Source organism: Melopsittacus undulatus, chromosome Z (genome assembly GCF_012275295.1).
Source record: "Melopsittacus undulatus isolate bMelUnd1 chromosome Z, bMelUnd1.mat.Z, whole genome shotgun sequence".
Classification (NCBI taxonomy): Eukaryota; Metazoa; Chordata; class Aves; order Psittaciformes; family Psittaculidae; genus Melopsittacus; species Melopsittacus undulatus.
The window spans coordinates 86,338,293-86,356,838 of NC_047557.1; the positions used below are offsets into that span (position 1 = coordinate 86,338,293).

At 34.5% G+C, this 18,546-nt stretch overlaps 1 protein-coding gene across 4 annotated transcripts in view; it reads left to right on the forward strand.

The window, feature by feature from the left end:
• Positions 1 to 18,546, forward strand: part of RPGRIP1L (RPGRIP1 like) — a 79,592-nt gene that overhangs the window by 13,867 nt on the left and 47,179 nt on the right. For all 4 annotated transcript variants that reach the window (XM_031052005.2, XM_031052006.2, XM_031052008.2 and 1 more), the window contains exons 7-10: positions 5,282 to 5,387; positions 9,087 to 9,233; positions 10,256 to 10,329; positions 14,258 to 14,385. In XM_031052005.2, coding sequence (XP_030907865.1) covers positions 5,282 to 5,387; positions 9,087 to 9,233; positions 10,256 to 10,329; positions 14,258 to 14,385 — 455 coding nt within the window. The remainder of the gene's footprint in view (positions 1 to 5,281; positions 5,388 to 9,086; positions 9,234 to 10,255; positions 10,330 to 14,257; positions 14,386 to 18,546) is intronic.

Consider the following 18,546-nt stretch of genomic DNA (forward strand, 5'->3'; position numbering starts at 1 on the left):
AAGTCATACGTCTGCCCTATTCAGAATTTCCTTTAAATAGTTTAAATAGGTTAAAGAATTTGTTATGAATAATTTCTCAGTCTGTGCCTACAGTGAATTCAGAAAATATTTAAAAGTTTTTTTCATTATTTGAAAATAATCCATTGCAAATCTCAAAGAACTTCTGTGCTTCATTCTTCTGTAGATAAACAATGTTCTTTAAGTACAGCAGACAGAAACTGAACATCTAAATTTAATATCAAGTATGATATTTCTGAGAAATTTTTAAGGACTTTTAAAGTAAAAATGCACTTCAAATTCAGCTAAAAAATATTTAAAATGAAGCAACAAAAAGTAGTGTGAATCCTTATTTATTTATGTTTCTCAACTTACCTGTATACAATCCATGACACTTGGCCTAAGTTACTATCTTTAAATTCATATTTGAATTTCTGGAAGTATTTCTGTTACAGTCTTTCTCTTGTTTGAAGCCTGGTAAAAGATAGGTTAAGTCTTTAAGAGTTACCGTGTTTTGCTGAGCACACTGGGAAAGAAATGGAAAAATTTTCTACTAGTGCATCTTTAGTATGCATACTAAATTTTGCTACTGGAATATTTTATGGAAGACTTCTTTTTGCCATGTTTTTCAAGTTGTATTTTTTCATGATGAAAGAATCAGAGCCAGAACTTAAAGGGATACTATTGTCTTCAGGTTTAACTGCAAACCTAGGTACCTATACATATGTCTTTAGAAGATTTTCATTAGCTTGCTTTCTTGAAAGTCTTGCAACTGCTCTCTAGAACAGTCTGTATTAGTTGTTTTATTACACAAATAGACTTATACGTTCTATGTAATTCTTATTTTTAATCTTCTTTCCCTCAGCAGAGAAGAAACTGTCAATAGTAAAAGGCTGGAAGAAAAAATGGAAATTTGGTTGACTGATGAGGCCAACTGATTTTGTCTTTGTAGCTTATGTCTTTGAATTCTTGTACAATTTTCAACTTTTTCTTGTGTTTTGTAGAAGTACACTAGGCTGTCATCTAGATACGTTACTATTTAAAGACAGTTCGTCTGTTAAAACTCGTTAGGGACTGTATGTTGCTAAAAAGACGTATGTGTTTCCACCTATCTCTTTGTGTTGTAGCACCATTTGATCTCAGCCTGGTGTTAACAAAATCAGGTTACTTTTAACATTTAGAAAAGTATTCTTCATTCTTCTATATGATTAAGAAATTCTTGTAATTGAAATAACTGCAGTTTCCAAGCAATTAAGCAGCCACAGTTAATAGTTGTTGATCCATCAGCAGTAAGGGAGGGAGATAGTAGTTATCTTGAGTCCTCTACTCCAAGAAATACAGTAATACAGAAGCAGCCTTTGCAGCTTCACTACAATTTCTGTCTGACAACACAAGAGGTGTGTAACAGAGCTGAGTTCATATGCAGTGTACTCCTCGAAGTGATTATTGTAACATGGCTGCAATCAATGTTTTTTTCAATATTCCATTAGAGATTGTTTTGGGATTATTTCAAGAATACGTACTTCTGATTTAATTCTGACTTAAGGGAGAAACTTGATGTGTGGCTTGTTAGATTGAACATATTTTCTTCATTTTTCTTACAAAATTTAACTGCATTTGGCTTGTCTGTTTTTAAATTAAAGAGGGCCAAAACCGTAATAACCTTATGATTTAAGTTCTGTGATGACCAGTGCACAAGTTAAAACATTATGTCTAAACAATCACATTTTGCAAGCAGCTAGCTTCAGATGTCTTAATAGCTCATAGTACTTTCCCAAAAACATTGTCAAATCTACCCAAAATGCATTTGTGAAACAGGTGTTTGGTATTTATATGATTGCGCATGTTTTTGTCTTGTGTGGGTGGGGTTTTTTAAGTGAAAAAATTTACCTGCTAATCAGTTTTCAATTCTTTTGGTGTTTTCTGCTGCAATATAACTTTGGAATCAGACCTATTAAGTGTGTGAATTTTTGGACAGGAGTATCGTATCTGATACACTTACTACTTCTCTGTTAGTATTGTGGACCCAAATTAAAACGTGGAACATGTTAATCACAGTACATTATCTAAAGGGTTTTGAGATATTACAGCATGTATATGAATTTGGTAAATCATCTCTAATAAGTAGACATGTCATATAAAAAACCTTTATATTTGCATCTTCCTATCTGATTTTTCATATCTAACCTTTTTACCTAAAGATCATGACTTTTTTCTTTTCTAGCTCTTCAACCAGGCAAACAAATACAGAATTTTATATTGATATTTTTAAAAAAATCTGAACTTCAATATTAATGCTATTGATGCAACGTTAATATTTTGGGTTTTTGCAAGTATCCTATGAATTACAGCATAAAGGTGCTACTAGAAGGTGAATATTGTTGGGCTTTTTACCCCTTTATATTTGATTTCTTGTAAGAAACAGGAGGTAAAGGAAAGAACATACAATTCTGTTCATAGTTCCTAAGCATCATAGAATGAGAGGAGTACTGCACATTGATGTTCTACTCTTTACTTCTCTGCTTGGTAGTCTGTGTATTTATCTGATGACCTCTGATGCATTGGTGATTGAGAACTGTTATCCTAGAAAACTTTCATTTTTCAAGACAGAGGGTAAGTGATCCTGAGAAGTGGTATGATGATATTTTTATACTTGCTTGTTTTTCTTGTTCTGAAGGTAAATGGGGAAAGTTTATGAGTCACTGGTCCAGCTGATGCAATTACAGGACTCTTTTAAGAGTAGTCTCAGTATTGTATCCATGTCCTGCTCATATAGAAGCAAAGACAAGATGCAAGGGATGTGGTTTAATTAGACCTCAATTTTATTATCTTAGCCATCTGGGATTTACTGGCATAAATTTGTACAGTGCAGGTCAAGATCCTTTCTTTAATCATTTCTTTCTGGTTTAGGTTGCTATCAGTCGCCCATTCCCACGCAGCTGGTCCCCAGCATGTTACTGGAATCCACTCTGTATGCTTTTAATCCAAATTATAAGAGGTCTGAAAAAAAGCCTGTCTCTTTGGTATACTTCAGACATTAACACCAAACATAATTCTTAGCTTTTTAATGAGTCACTTTCTCCTAACTTAATTTCCAATTTCAAACTTTTTAACCCAGTTTTTTAAGATGAGGTTTAGAGTGGAAGGATAGAGTTCATGTTCCTTATTTCTGAACATGGGGTAGAAGGTGTGCCAGAACTAAATCAGTATGCCCATTAATTCAGGTTACTTCCTCTAAAGGGTTATTGGTTCCTTTTTTAACTTCTACTCCAGGCCTACCTCCATGTTTTCAGACTCTGTGGCAGAGTTTTTGGCTTTTTTGGCAACAGAGAAACTAATGAATGTGCTGCCTTAGTCTGTCTTTATTATATGTTATTTTGTTGCTCTTTGAGCAAAATAAAGGTGACATTGACTTTTATATCAGATCTGTATGTAACCCCTATTTTTAAGTTATAGCAGAACAGCTGGGCCAATGTTCTAAGAGCAGAATGAATCAATGACCTGGGAAGGAGAAAGCTGTGTAGATAATCTATTTCTATTCTATTCCGCTGTTTTCTGACTTCATTTATAGAAAAATTAATCTTCTCAGCAGAAACTTCCTCAAATAACTTTTCCTTGCCCACAAAATCTGAAGCATTTTTTTTCTTCAACAGCAAGTTCTTCATGTACCTAGATGCATTGGATATTTTTTAGACATACATTGTTTAAATAAATAAATAATGTATTGTAAAATTTCTGTAGAAAAATAGTTGTTGCTATAGCCTGCAATGAGAGCTGAGACTGTGATTGATGCACTGCACTAATAAGAAATTAATTGCATGTTTTCTGTAGCTAGAAACATCTTGAGATAAATACTCTTATAATTGTCAGAATTTAAGTGATCCCAATAAAAAGTAATTTTTCACTTCGGAACTTGAATAATTTGTTTTATGATATCAGTACCCTAAACCTGTTTAAATCAAATGCTTTCATTCACTGTTGAAAAAATAGTTAATATTGATTGTCAGAAGCCATGGGGTTTACATCTGTACGTCATAAATTTCACTATCATCTGCTCCTTTCTCTACTAAAAAGAGGAAAAAAAAAGTCCCCTGCTTAAAAAAGAAAGGGAGGGGGAGGGGGGGAAGAAAAAGCCTTTGAAGGCGTAACAGCCTTTTGTTTGATGTGTGGAACAAGATTAATAAAAATGTACCACTACATTAGCTTTTAGATAGCTAGCATGAGACAGTGCTGGTGTCTATTCTCACCACAACGTTAATTTACGTAGATAACATGTTTTAGACACATGATATTTAGTGTTGCATTAGGGCTGTTTCTTGGGGAAGATCTCAAGTTAGTGAGCCTGTTTATCTTCTGTGTAAGGACAATTAAGTGGGCAATGCCAAAACACAATAGGATTAGATATTTTACAGAATAAAAGGAAAGTATTTCACGTACTCAGCTGGTTTACAGATGTGTAAGCTTTGTAGTTCATTTTCTTGCTCCAACATGGCATTGTGACAACTTCTCCACTATGTCTAAAATAGGTAAATACTGGCACAAAAATTACCTTTTCAAATGCTAAAGATTTATTTGATTTCATCATATTTTATATTTTAATACAAATCAGAATTGGTTTCTCTTCCCAGACTTGAAGAAGCTGTGAAAACAATGGGATTTGGTTTTCACTGAAGTAAGGGAAGACATCTAAATAAATATTTATTTAAATTTTGAATTATTTTAAACATCCTTTCCGTTAAACAGTACTTTCACAAATTAATCTTGGAATTGCAACAATATAAAACAGCTACATGGACATTCGGTGATTTTCATGTAGTTCAGACACACCTGCATCTTGTTGAGTGCCAACCTTAAGTTTTTGTAGTATAAATTACTAAGTCACTTTTTCATAGCAGTATTTGATAGGTTTAAACTCAACTGGTAATCTGCTGGCATATAATGATAATCTACTAGCAACAAGTACTTTGGAAGGTGGAAAACAAGTGAATGTAAAACAAATAATCTAGGCATAGGATTGTTTTCCTGTCATATAGTTTGATACAATGACCAATGGTGTAGATATATATTAATTTGAGCTCTGTCATTATGTGGTAGAATGTTTATTTACCTAAATTCTGTAATGTGGGTTATAGAAGAAGAAATTAATTAGGGTATTACACACTAATCTTCTCTCAGATGTGTTGTGATTTGCAAAGGATTTCAACCTGTCAAAACAAAAACAATTAGATAATTTATTTTGTATCTTTAAGCTCATGATGAATTTCTTTTTAATACAATTTTGAAGGCTAATCATTCAGGACAATGTGGAAATGATCAAGATCCGTAAACAGCTGGTTGAGAAAAGCAATGCTCTTTCAGCAGCAGAAGGAAAATTTCTTCAGCTTCAAGAGGTAATTGCAATTTGGTCAGTGACATTCCTTTACTCTCTTCACAGAGGCATGCATAAGTGGAAAATAAATATACACAGTTCTTGATTCTGATTCAGTACTATGTACGTGAAAATGAACCACATAATTCATTGCACCCAAACTACTCCAAATGTTTACAGATTTTTAGTAATAAATTTTAATTTTTCTATTTCTTGCAGAAGGGTCTAGCAGGTCTTAAAGATGTTTTTCTGCAAAGCTATCTCAGGCAGACTGTGGAGAATGCACTGAGTTGTCTGGCTATCAAAAGAGATTCCTGGTCATTTAAAGAGAGTGCTTTGATTTACATGTACTGATTTAACAAAGAAGGGGTACCAGACCCCCCTCACTTTATCAGTCTTTGATAAAGTTGGAGGGGTTTGACTGATGAGGGTTTTGATGTTAGGGATGAAATAAATTGTGCTTGTAAGTTCATGGAAATTATTTGAGGGCTACTGTAAGTAGTGCATTTTCTTTCTAAAAAGAGCAGCTTTATGAAAATATCACCAGCATGATAGACTCCAGGTAGGCTTAGAGTTATACAGCATTTTTCTACTTCTCATATGTTTTTGGAGAACTTCATGTGCATACAGGCAGAGGTAGTATGATAATGACTTGGAAATGGGAGAATCCGGTGAGTAGGATACCTGTGTACAATGGAGCTTTTTAAAGTATCTTAGCCTTCTGAGGTGAAAGCACTTAGATATACTTGTAAACTCTTACTGCTGCTTGCTTCTTGTTATTGTAGCATGCTACATAACATTTGTGCCATTAGATTTTTGTTTTGTTCCTTTTTCCCGTTTTTCTGTTTCTGTGTTTTGCTTTGCTTCCCTCCCCACTGCAGTGTGATACCTGTATCTTTGTCAGAGCAGCACTTCTGTTAGTAGCTCAAATTTAATTTTTCAGAGGGTGAGCTATGTAGAATGAAAATTCCAGGGGAGACAGGTTTCATGTGGCTTTTTGTGTTCTTAAATGGAAAGCAGTAAGGAAGCTGTTCCATTTTAAATCATATGCGACTTTTTGGTAATTTACAGCAAACATCAGGTAGTTATGCGCTTTCTTGCCAGCAGCTGAATAGGAACACATGCCTAGGATTCAAAGTGGTGTTTGAAGATGTTGTTTCTAATATTCACAATGAGAACTGAATTTTTTTGAACAGGATGAGTACGTTTGCTGTCTCTTTTTTTTTCTTTTTTACAAGATAAAGGATCCATTGGTTGTCCAATTTTTTGAAATCTGTCTACTGAATGTGAATAACTGTAATATCCTAAATTTCTAATTTAGAGGGCATGTTCTTCCAAACAGAACAGTTTTTGGTGGTTTTATGTTTATTTTTTTTGTGCCTATTGTGTTCATTTTCATTTGCTTGTACCAGTTGAAACCCATATAATTCCTCTATGTTCATCTTTGAATTTGAATCCACCAAAAATGTGAAACCACAGAATGAGAGCCTAGAATCCTACTCCATCTAATCATATTGAAGTTGGTCTTGCTACCAAACATTTACAGGACATTTTGTTGGTAAAGAATTTTAATGTAGCCAGTTGAATGAAGGAATTGTACAATCTGTTTAGAAGAACAGAGGACCCTGAAATAGTTTGGATTATATGTTTGATGCCATAGGTATACTTGCGCCCTTCAGTTACAGAATGAACATTCAGGATTTCATAATTTGTAATAGTTGCACAGGTTAGCAGATTTCCTACCATTTTAAATACTACAGAGAGTTAATTCTTGTGAACAGCTGGGACGACAATTTCACAACTGTGATTGAGAGCAGCTTATGTTCATTTGTGCAGTATTTCTAGGAGGTGTAGATCCATTTTCTTTAAATGAGTTATTTCTAATTAACAACAATATCAAGGCGTGTTTCCCGAAGATAAAAAAGTCCAGACTAGAAATATTAAAGTCATTATCCTACTTGTTGCCATGACCAGAGTCTTGGGATACTCCAGGAAGAGCAGGAGAGAAAACTTTGGGCATAATGGAAAAAATTGCTGATGGAACACTCAGATATAGAAGAATATCCGGGTAAAGAATGCATTTTGCAATAAAAGTAAAAGCAATAATGAGGATGAAGTCATGGTTCCCTTAACGAGGAAGGTTAGTTCAAAATGGTCAGGAGAGTAACAGAGATATGGAAGGACTCAAAGTTAAAGCAAGTTAATTTTTCAGGAGGATATTTTTCGTGTTTTAATGAGATAGTTTGGTAGAATAAATACAAGTATTGAATTTGTTTTCGACTGCTTTGGAAATTAAGGAAAGAGATGAGGGTGAAATGGTCTATGAAAGCAGCTTTGCAAGTGTTCTAGGGTTTTGTTTTTTTTTTCTTCAAATATCATAGGTTGAATTGAAACAAGTTCTTGAAAGAGAAAAGAACTTCAGGAAAAAATTGAAGCTGAGAGATGAGGGAGAAAACATGAATTCACTTGGACAGTTGGAAGGGCTAGAGACAAGTAAGGATTCTGATTTTGAGGAGAAAGGAAAGAAATTTGAAGAGAAATGAAAAAAAGTGTAAAAGAATGATTTTTAAGGTGTGATTTTTTTTAAGTTATTGAAATACAGTTCACAGCTATAGAACAGAGCAAGAGGAGCACTAGGGAAAGACATAAATTTATGAGTGATACAATTCATTATCTCTCTGAGATAAGGCTGAGTGATAATATTGTTTATTATCCGTGATATTTTTCTTCCTGAGAAATGAGATATGAAAGGCTGAATATCAAGACAGTGACTGGGTTTTCTGTGGGGGTTTTGCTTGTTTCTAGGATAATGAGAATGCATGTGAACCTAAGCAACTTGTAAGGATTCACATTCAGTTTCTCCATTTAACCACTTTGTAGGAATATTGTATGGAAAAAATTAAGCTAACTTTTTTTCTGTCTATGTCATAAAACTATCTATACTCATACATATATATAACATAAATTTTCATATGATCATTTTATTAAACAGGTGATTAGCTTTTGGGCTGTTTTGTTTCAAGTCATTCTTTGTATGGGATCTACATTTAAATTCTTAATGAATGAACCTTTATTAAAGCATTGTGGAATGTAGGCAGTGTAATATTAACTAATATTCTGGAAATAGAGGTTCTATCAGCATCTTCCATTTAATATTAAAATTGGTTAAATGTGCCTTAATATAATCCATTGAGGTAAATTAAAATGTTAAAAAAAATAAGAAAAAAAAATTATAAGTCCCTTGTTAAATTAGTGCCAGCAGGGAAATAGAACTGAGTGCATTAGAATTATGAAACAATTATATATCTACAATTAAGGGTTAACAGAGCTGTGGCACGCTCTGTGATTACCACAACTGAGGTCAACATTCATTTTTACTTGCTACTGCAGTGCTTTTGGTCAGCATGTCTAACCACTGTAACCACACCAAAATCTTTTAATTGCTTAACAGATGTATTTCTTGGTTGTTTTCATTGTGACTGAGCTAAGGGCTTAATGTTCCTGAGAGCAACAACAATGCCACCTTCTCTTGACCATACATAATGAAAGTTGTTTTCAGTTATGTAGTTCAAGAGTGTCTCCTGTTGTCCACATTGAGAATGTATATTAAATACTGCCATAAGTGACCCTGGGTTGAATATGCAATGTTTTAACATTCGAGTAAGTATGTATTGGGTTTTTTTTTGTTTTTTCCTGGATTTTCCTTTGTTTCTTTTCATAGAACGAAAAGAACTTGAAAGCCAGCTATGATGCCATTATAGCAAAAGGTGAGGAACTGAATCTACAGCTTAAAGAGGAGCGGTTTAAGTGCCTTCATCTTGAAAAAGAGCTGCAGTCCATAACCATTTCAAACCGAAAGACGGAAGAGGTGAGATTGTCTTCAAGATGGCTAAGAATCTGCTTTAGGTAGCACACATATAGGTAAGGGGAAAGTAACCACGGGATATCTTCCAGTTGTGGAGATATAAACAAACCTTTGGATAAAAACAGCTTGTGATTGCTGCTTGCGTTTCATAAAATCATTAACCATACCTGGTCCCTGTACCACATAATCACTGCGACAGTGGCTGGACAATATTTGAGGTCAAAGTATAGGATTTCATGTCAATTCTGATACTAAATAAGTGGTTTGTTAACTGGAAAAAATCATAATACTTGATTTATTGAACACATATTGCTAGTGTTTTATCATTATTTCAGTCCAATTTAATTACAGTATAGTGTAGCATTACATCTTACTCAGCAGTTCAAACCAATCAGTTCTCTGTCTTTGTCTAATGGCTCTCAGGGACTAGTGTCATCAGTAACAGTCAACCAGAGATAGGGCTAAAAATCGAGTACCTTATTCCTCATTCTCTTCAACGGAGGGGGAGTAAGAGCCTGCAAACTTATTTGGGGTTTTCTCACATATTTGTTTTTACTTTGTTGTAATGCATATAGGGTGTATCTTAGGGGTTAAAGCATCTCATATTTTTAGAACCATATCCTTCTTTCGTGAGTATTTTGAAAGTAAGGGTTTTTTGCTTCTATAAAGCCTATTAAGAAAGTATTTACTGTACAGAAGCCATTAACTAGCTAATATTAATATTTACTGGAGTGGAAATAGAAATCTTTAATCCTATGGATTTTTTAATTTTTTCCCATGAGGCACTGTTGTGCCGTAGGTACTGTTGTTCAACTAGACATGTTAGTCTCAGGCTCATATAAAAAGGACTGTCTGGGCCAAAATAAATACATGTGTTGAGAAAAAAACAAGGGTTATTTGGAAGCTTCTAAGATACTGTTGTATAAAAAGAACAAATGAAAGCCTGACAAAATATTAACTATTTGCCTTACACCTACATTTTGGTTTGTACTGTGCATTTCTTGAAACTTTCTCCTTTGTTTTAGCTACAGGAAAGAATAAATGATCTAGAAAAAGAGAAGGAACTCTTGAGGGAAGACTATGATAAGCTGTATAACAGGTAAGTTGTTGGTTTTGCATATACAAAGCTTGATTCCTGACCTGTTTAATAGGCCTTCGTGTACTGTGTGCTTGAATGTGCATGTTGTGTGTTGTGAACACGTGTATATATATTCATGCTACAGTTCACCGTATCAGTAGGTGTATATGGAAACTTTTGTGGTCATCCATTTCATCTGTTCTGTTGAAAAGCAGCAGCTTCCATATTTGCTCTAATACTCTCAAAATAGTAAATTACTTCTTTTTAAAAATATCTAATTAAAAAAGTGGATGTCTGTTTTGAACATCAACACAAATATTTCTTATTTTAATTTCTAATAATTTTTTAGGGTTATTGTTGAAAGAAGAATACATCTAGGTAGACATGTATTCCTTTGTGTTTATTTCATTTATTATTATTTTATTTGGGGAAAATGGGGGTTTGAACTTTTTGTGAGTTCTTGAAGCACTTCATAGTGGACCTATGTAAAGTCTGATATCTGCTAGCTTCTCCATTGTTTATTTTAGAGGGATGGTTTGTTTGTTTTGGTAATAGCTAACATTTCACTTCTACTGCTTGTGCTTGAAATTTTTGTCTGGGCTTATGTGAGCTTTTACAAAAGTTCCTGTACATAATAAGTTGTATGAACTGAATCAGGAGTGCATACAATGCAGAATATATTGGCAGATATGATTCAGAAATTCTCTGGTACAGAAAAGAAGTAATAATAGTCAATTGCCATAGGCATATTAAAGGAACAAAATGACCTTCAAATGAACTTTTCCTTTATTGTGAAACCATGTCCTTTGTATTGTTAGAAAATAAGTGGCCTAGAGCTAATGATTGCCTTGGAAAGTAGGCAAAATGCTGGAAGTCTTTTCTCATATCAAAATGCTTTCCACTTTTAAAGTTTGTTTTGTCAGTGTGATGTCTGTCAAAAAGTACAAAGTACTAAAGACAATGTGATAGCAAATGTCATTTACAATATTATAACAATATTATTAAACTTTTTGTACTTTCTGTGGTGAAATTAAAAATTATAGTAGAAAAAACTGAGTATAAAGCATTTTTTACACGTGAGTTGTAACAGTTGTATAATCACAGTATTTAGAGTTTTGTATAGGGGCAGTTGGTCTTCCTTAAGTTCTTTGTAGATTTCTCTGAAGTCTGATCATGTTATAAATATTTCTGATTATTATGTTTTATTTTCCTATATCATTACGCAGAAAAATATCTCTTAAAATCAACTGATAATTCTGTGTTGGAATCTTCTGTTTAAATAAAATCTTACTGAGAGAACATAAGAAATGTTTAGCTAGGCACATTGAAATATGGTTCTGTCATAACAGCGATCTACATGTGGCTTTTCTTTTACCTAAAAATACCTATCTTTTGCATATATTCCCATTTAAACTTTGATTCATGTTTCATCATTCCATGTTACTGTATAACAAGAAAAGAAAGAAAAGTAGCTCATTTAATTATAACTGTTGTTTCATGGCCAGCGTGTTCTGTTGGCCATTTGAACCATGTGACTTGGCTACAGCTAACCTGTTGCTAGCAGTTGATAGGCCAGTGTCCACAGGTGCCAGATAATTAATAAATATTTCTTTTTTTTTTTTTTTTTTTTCTAATGGAGAAACAGAATCATTAATTCAGTCTTTGCTAATGTTATTTTTGGGGAAATTTGTTTGAAGTTGATGGGAATTTTGCCAAAGGCAAGACTGATGAGCTGGATCTGAAAAGTTTACAAAAAGCAAATATGAATTTGTCAATTGACTCTTATTATTTAGTCAGTATCCAAGAAAACAATTTGTTTGGATAAAAGGTTTGGTGTAATTGTTTTCATATGACCTTGTAATGCAAATCTAGCAATGCTTAAACCCCCTCTAAAGGAAGTGGTGCCAGATGTGGTTGACCATTTATAGTTACCCAGATGTCTCCAACTCCACTGAAATACAGTAGATGTGAAAGAAATTCCACATGAGTTCAAGTAAAAGTAATCTTAAAATTCAAAGGAAGAAAATGTCAGAAGTCAACTCAATTCAAACTGACAGAAACATTAGTGTTATAGGCTTGGATAAAATCTGTCTGCCAAAATGTTCCTCATTTAAATATCTTAAAACCTGAATTACTATCAGAGTAATTCTTAATGTCTTTTCTGCCAGGGTAGCCTTTTGAAAAACTAAAATAACACGTAGCTGCATCTTGATGTGAAATAATTGCACCTAAAGTTAACAAGTGCACATGTAACTAGGTATCGTGGTCATTAAAATTTTAAAACCTGCTCGGAAGTGTGGCAACTAAGGGTATTTGGCATATTGCTAAGACTTACTGTTTCCTTATGGAAGACAATCAAACTTTGAAGAGTGGTAAGTCTAAGTATTATAGAACACCCTGTGTCTCTTCTGTAGCTGTACAGTGTTATGAAAATTAATGCGAGTTAGTGCATTATATTTGCTGCACATTATGTCCAAAATTATAGCAGAGTGAAATAAGTATTAATGTAGGACTTAGAAGCATTGCTTAAGGTCATGTGTACTGTAAAAGACACTATCACACTGTAAGATGGTATATGCCTAGAGAACTGTATAAATAGGTGAGATTAGATACAATCTGAGAAAAAGACAAAATACAGAGAAATAGAACTGGTTTTATGAAGATCACAAATCGAGAATATAAACTCTTGCCATATACTTCAGAGTCCACAGTTCATGCTATAATTTTTTTTTAATCTTAAGGCCATTCTTCAAATATATTAGATAAAAATGCACTTCTGTGTACTTTATGTAGTCAGAGCCATCAAAACACAGTTCTCTTTCACTCAGCATCTGCAGTAGGTAAAGCTATGTGGGCTGTCCTTCTGTGATATTTCCTTTTTCTCTATGTTTGGTTGAGGCTTTTCTTGCATAAATCTCTGGGAGAGATAAATTGATAGACAGATATCAGAAGACTTTTTTATTTGGCTATAGATTTATATTTTTTTTTAACTAATGAGCTTCACCAATGTGAAAAGTAGAGGAACTCACTCTGTTTTTCTAAAAAACCCTACAATTTCTGATCTTTCATAGAGTACGAAACTGAATAAACTGGTTTATGATTGGTTAAGGTGAAAGGCAATTTTCCAGACAGTAGGAATGCAGTTACTGAACAGATGAAGACCATAGCACTCATTGTCTAAATTACATGAAAGCACATTGCATTACTTACTCTTTTTACCTACTGTAAATTATATAATGTACTTAATTTGATTTCAGTCAGAGTTACACATTTTGTTGTGGTTTCAGAAGTTCTAATTTTGTGTCTATGCAATCCGTATCGCACAGAGATTGGTGACTTCTAAGTAACTAATGTGTTACAGGCAGAAGAGTTACTCTTCTTGCCCACCTCTTTTTTATTTCTCAAAGTAGGAGAAATATGGCTTCATATGTGCTTCTTAATCAGTATCAGAATTGTTGTTTTACAGTATGAGGAAACTGTTGTCACTTTGTGGTCAACATTTCTTTGAATGGGCAACTGACTTTAGGCTCTACATGTTTCACAGATTTAAAAGAAATCAGGTGAGTGATCCCAGTTCTCTACATTAAGAGGTTTTGTATGTGGAAAGAATGGTTTTGTCAGTTGCTGAGGTTTGGAGTTGTGGATTATTCTGGGATATGCATCTGAATTCCTTTTCTAGTCCCACAAATGTTGCATGCTGCCAACTTTTCTGGTTTTGGAGCTCTAAATTGAGGCCAGTTCCTTTGCTCATCCCACACACTCTTTCATGTTTTTTAACCGCAGCCTGAGAAAGGCGCCTTGGTTTCAACAGCAGCAGACCAGCATATGTTTACTTAATTCCTGAGACATGATGACAGTGGTCTCTATGCCACTAAAAGCTTTTTTCTTTATTATATGCTGTTGAAGCTAATTTCTAAAAGTTTTTCATATGCCACATGTTTTATCGCAGTGTCTTCAGTATGACCCATGAACAGCAATGGAAATTAAAGGAACAGCAACTGAAACTGCAAATTGCTAAACTAGAGACTGATTTAGCAGACAAAAATGAAATCCTTGACAAGATCAAAGTAGAAAGAGGTATATTTCTGTAATAATTATTATTTTCTCATGATGTGAATTTCTCCTATGTTGGAATTCAGGTGTATTGCTATATTGCCCAGAAGAGTGTAGTTTCTCGTGCTGGTGATTTCAGAGCTGTCTTTAAGTTGATCAATGTGTTTAAGTTACGACTAGCAGTTAAGCACAAAAATTGATCCAGTACAGGTTTTGTTCTGAAGGAGGATCATATAACTCCAGCTGCATTGAGTGTTTTATCTGTTGGGTTAATATTTACTCTTTATTCCTTATTTCTCCACTTCTCTACATTTAAAATTCTTATGGAAAAGAGGACTATCTGACGGTCCCTCTAAAATTATAAACCGCTATTTTATTTACTGTATAAAGGTACGTGAAGCCTCTATCGGCCCTTGAACATGTTTGTCTTTCAACATTGTGAATTCAGATTTTTTTTTATATTTTCAGTACACATTAATCTTTATTTACAGCTATGTACATTTAGAAGAAAACTGTATTATTGTAATACACTGATTATTTTGTATGTGTTTTTCCCATGCTGTAAGACAGCTTCTCAGTGGATCTTTAAGACTTTGCAATGCTTTCTCTTTCTTATCTCAGTACTGTAATATACCGTGGCAGCAAAGTTTATGAAACGGGAGTACAGGCAATAAGTAAACTAAGTATTTTTAGAACTGATTCTTCAAATGTGTATTTTTAAATGGTGAATTTCTGTGAATAATCTAATAGAATGAAGTAGGCCAATTTGTTGTGAATGCTTCTTATAATTATGGCTTGCGTTTGGCATTTACTTACCATTCAGATTCAGTAGCTCTACTGAGTTCATATACCACATTAAATATTTAAACATTTTACTTGACCACAGCAAGTGTTTGCAAAATTAACCTTAAGTGATACTAAACTAAAAAAATAAGGTGCCTTAAGCTATAATAATACAAATTTATGTCATATTGACAGAGACAGTTGCTTATGACACCTTGAATATGCAATGCAAAATTTAAAATGATACTAAGAGCTTGAAAATAGGCCATACTATTGTTTGGCTGAGATGAATGTGGAAAATCGGGCTACACCTTCCATCTTCTGTCATTCTGTCCTTGCCTGAGTGGCAAGACTTTACCACCCCGTCCACAGATTGGCTTGGTGTACTCTTAAACTGGATCACCAGGTTACTACACTTTCCATTTCTGTTGAATTAACATGCTGGTCGATTGAGTAGATATTGTAACACCCTTCAAGGCCTATATCTAGGGTTTGATTACAGCTTCTTGTCTAACAAAACTTACAAAGTATAAGTTTCTTCCATCACACACTTCAGCATACCTGTCTTTGCTGAACATCCCTTTCAGTTCAGCAGGAAAACTGGACTACTGTTTGCCTTAACCTGCTGCCTGGAGCTGGTTTAGAAATAGTGTCTTGTCTAAGCTTGGCAGCTTGGCATGTAAATTTTTTTTCAAACTTCTTTTCCAGGACTAAGAAAGATGTTAAAATAAATGAAGTCTTGAAAATTCTTAATGGTACAGGGACTAACATCATCTTGCCCTTTTCTGTGTCCTCCTTCAGTATTACTCTTGTGAAGTGATCATGTAATTTAAGTTTTAATTTTTTAGTAGTATTTTTCTATCCATAACTTCATAATGCATTTTAGTACCCAAAAGAAATATATCTAGACAGAAAACAGAACAACTTACTTCACATTTTGACTATATTTGCCTGTGGGTTTTTTATTTTAGGATATAGTATTTGCTTTATCATCCTGCTCCAATTCCCTTAGTCATTTATTGTTGTGTTTCTTGTGTTTTGAGTATCTCCCAGATTCTCAGCCATGAATTACAATATCTGTTTGGATCATATTCATTGTATCTTTCTGAGAGTGTTGTTTCATGCAAGTCTCAAAAGGCTGAGATAAGCTAATACAAAATCTAAGTTGAAACAATAGCTATAGCAAGGATTGCAATTACTATAGCAAGATGTAGCAAGGACTTCTCATAAATTCATAGAGTGTCTTTAATTGTTTGTATTTATGTCTAAAAACTTTTTTTTTCATTAATATAATCTCATGCCTCACTGTATTTGTTCATATTTATAGTACTGTTTTATACAGAGTACAATATTTACTAGATGCATTTTTTTTGTAGTTGTCTTAATGGACAAATATTTATTCTGTGTAAGTGAAAGCTGATACATGAAATGCACAAGAAAAGAATATATTTCACTCCCTAAATACTATTCTTCTGCCCATAAAACTACAAAAAAAAATCAGCGTAAAACCAGTTCTAGTTTTATTCCATGGGGTAACAAAGAAGGCAGTCATCTTGCCCTAAATTGGACCTCCACAAACAGAGGGTTTGGCAAGGAAGAAAGGCAGATGGCATGTGATGGTGGATAGATTGTGGAAGAGTAAGAAAAACTGGTCTCATTTGCCTTGGAAGCATGTACTTCCTATTTACAGCAAAAAGACAGTGACGGTTTTCTTTGCTTCTCCTCTGCTACCTGGTTGGTACTGGTTGGTCCTGAAGAAAGTTTTCTGTGAATTTATGTAGGAGGTGAACAAATGTGGATGCTTTTGCTGATTAAGATTCTAATTATTTTCATGTTTTGTGACGAGGTACAAATGTTTTGTGTGGAAGGCACCCATGCAAATTTATTCAGATTAAGGTTTTGAATGGGATTGCAGATACTGGCACAATACATGTTTTTGTTCCAGCTGAGAAATACAGTATTGTACAGTCCCTTAAGTGTCTTCTAAGGCCCTTATCAACACAGAGGGCTGTTTGCAACTCTGTAGTCTGCTTCCACTTGTGGCTCTGTAGCCTCTCACACAAGCTGCTGTGTAACGTTTTCCAAAGTCTCCATGGCAGTGGATTTCTCTTGTTCTGTCCCTGTCATAGCCTTGCTTTTGAAACCCCTGTTGTGATGATGTGTTCTTGTGGGATGTGATTATCAGCGGTGTGAAAATTGCCTCCTCTCCCCTCTTTTCTTCCCCTTAAGTTGCAGCCTTTGGGGCATGTTTAACACTATATAGTGTGAAACAAAACTCTCCCTTTTCTGCTTCTGTCTTATCAGCTTAAACCTCAATGTCCTCAGAAATGCACGGAATTTCTGCTTGGCTTGCATTTGAGTTGCTCAAGTTCAGGCAGGGCTTTAGTTAATAATGCACTTGATTCTCCACTGGAGAACAAACTCTCATGGCTTCTCTAACAGACTATCCATTGCTAACTGTCATGTTACTGGCAAAAGAAATTCTTCTAAGTAGTAGCTAAGAAGCAAAACTCAAGATAAATTTCATAGAATCATTGAGTCTCCTACATTGGAGATATTCAAGGCCCACCTGCACAAGTTCCTGTGTGATGTACTCTAGGTTACCCTGCTCTTGCAGGGGGGTTGGACTGGATGATCTTTCGAGGTCCCTTCCAACCCTTGGGATTCTGTGATTCTGTGAAATAGGGGAAGCAAGCTAAAGAGCAGCCAGCACACAACACCAACCCTGATCCAAGCATGCTGTAATCAGTGCTGATAGTATTCTAAGTGAAAACAACTAATGGGGAGTTGGAGTGGCTCCTGATGAAAAACAGTGCAGTTATATGGGAAAACTGAATGGCAGGACCCTCCTATGACCTCTGTTCCATAATGGCTATTGCTGAACTACTCCCTTTCCTCCTGCCTTTTTTCTTGTGTGTCTTGTGTTTATACTTTTGATTAAGATCATAGAAATGCACACTATTGAGAATCTGGAGAGGCAACATGGACAGTGCTAAGGTAACCTGAGCTGTGCCATTGACAGATTGGCCCTTTTTGGTTCAAGAAGCTGTTGAAATTGCCTTGATTTGAACAAAAGCTTGTTTCCCTTCCATTTGCAGGCTTGAAGTTAAGTTTTTAAGCTGCAAATGTGAATTAATATTAAAAATGAATGCAAAAACTTCACTAGGGTTCATGTGACAAAAAGAGTGGACTGATCTTGCTGTTGTCAGAAAATTCATGACAATGAGATAGAAGTCCTTGGGAAGGGATATTTTGTTTCCTTATCCCTGGAAAAAGTGCCAATTCAGATCTCAGTTTATAATGTAGGGAAAAGAAACATCAGTATGAGGGGCCCATTTCCTCTGTGGGAGACCTTCTTTTGGATAAATTGTTTGGGTGAGTCCAGAAGACTCAATTCCTGGT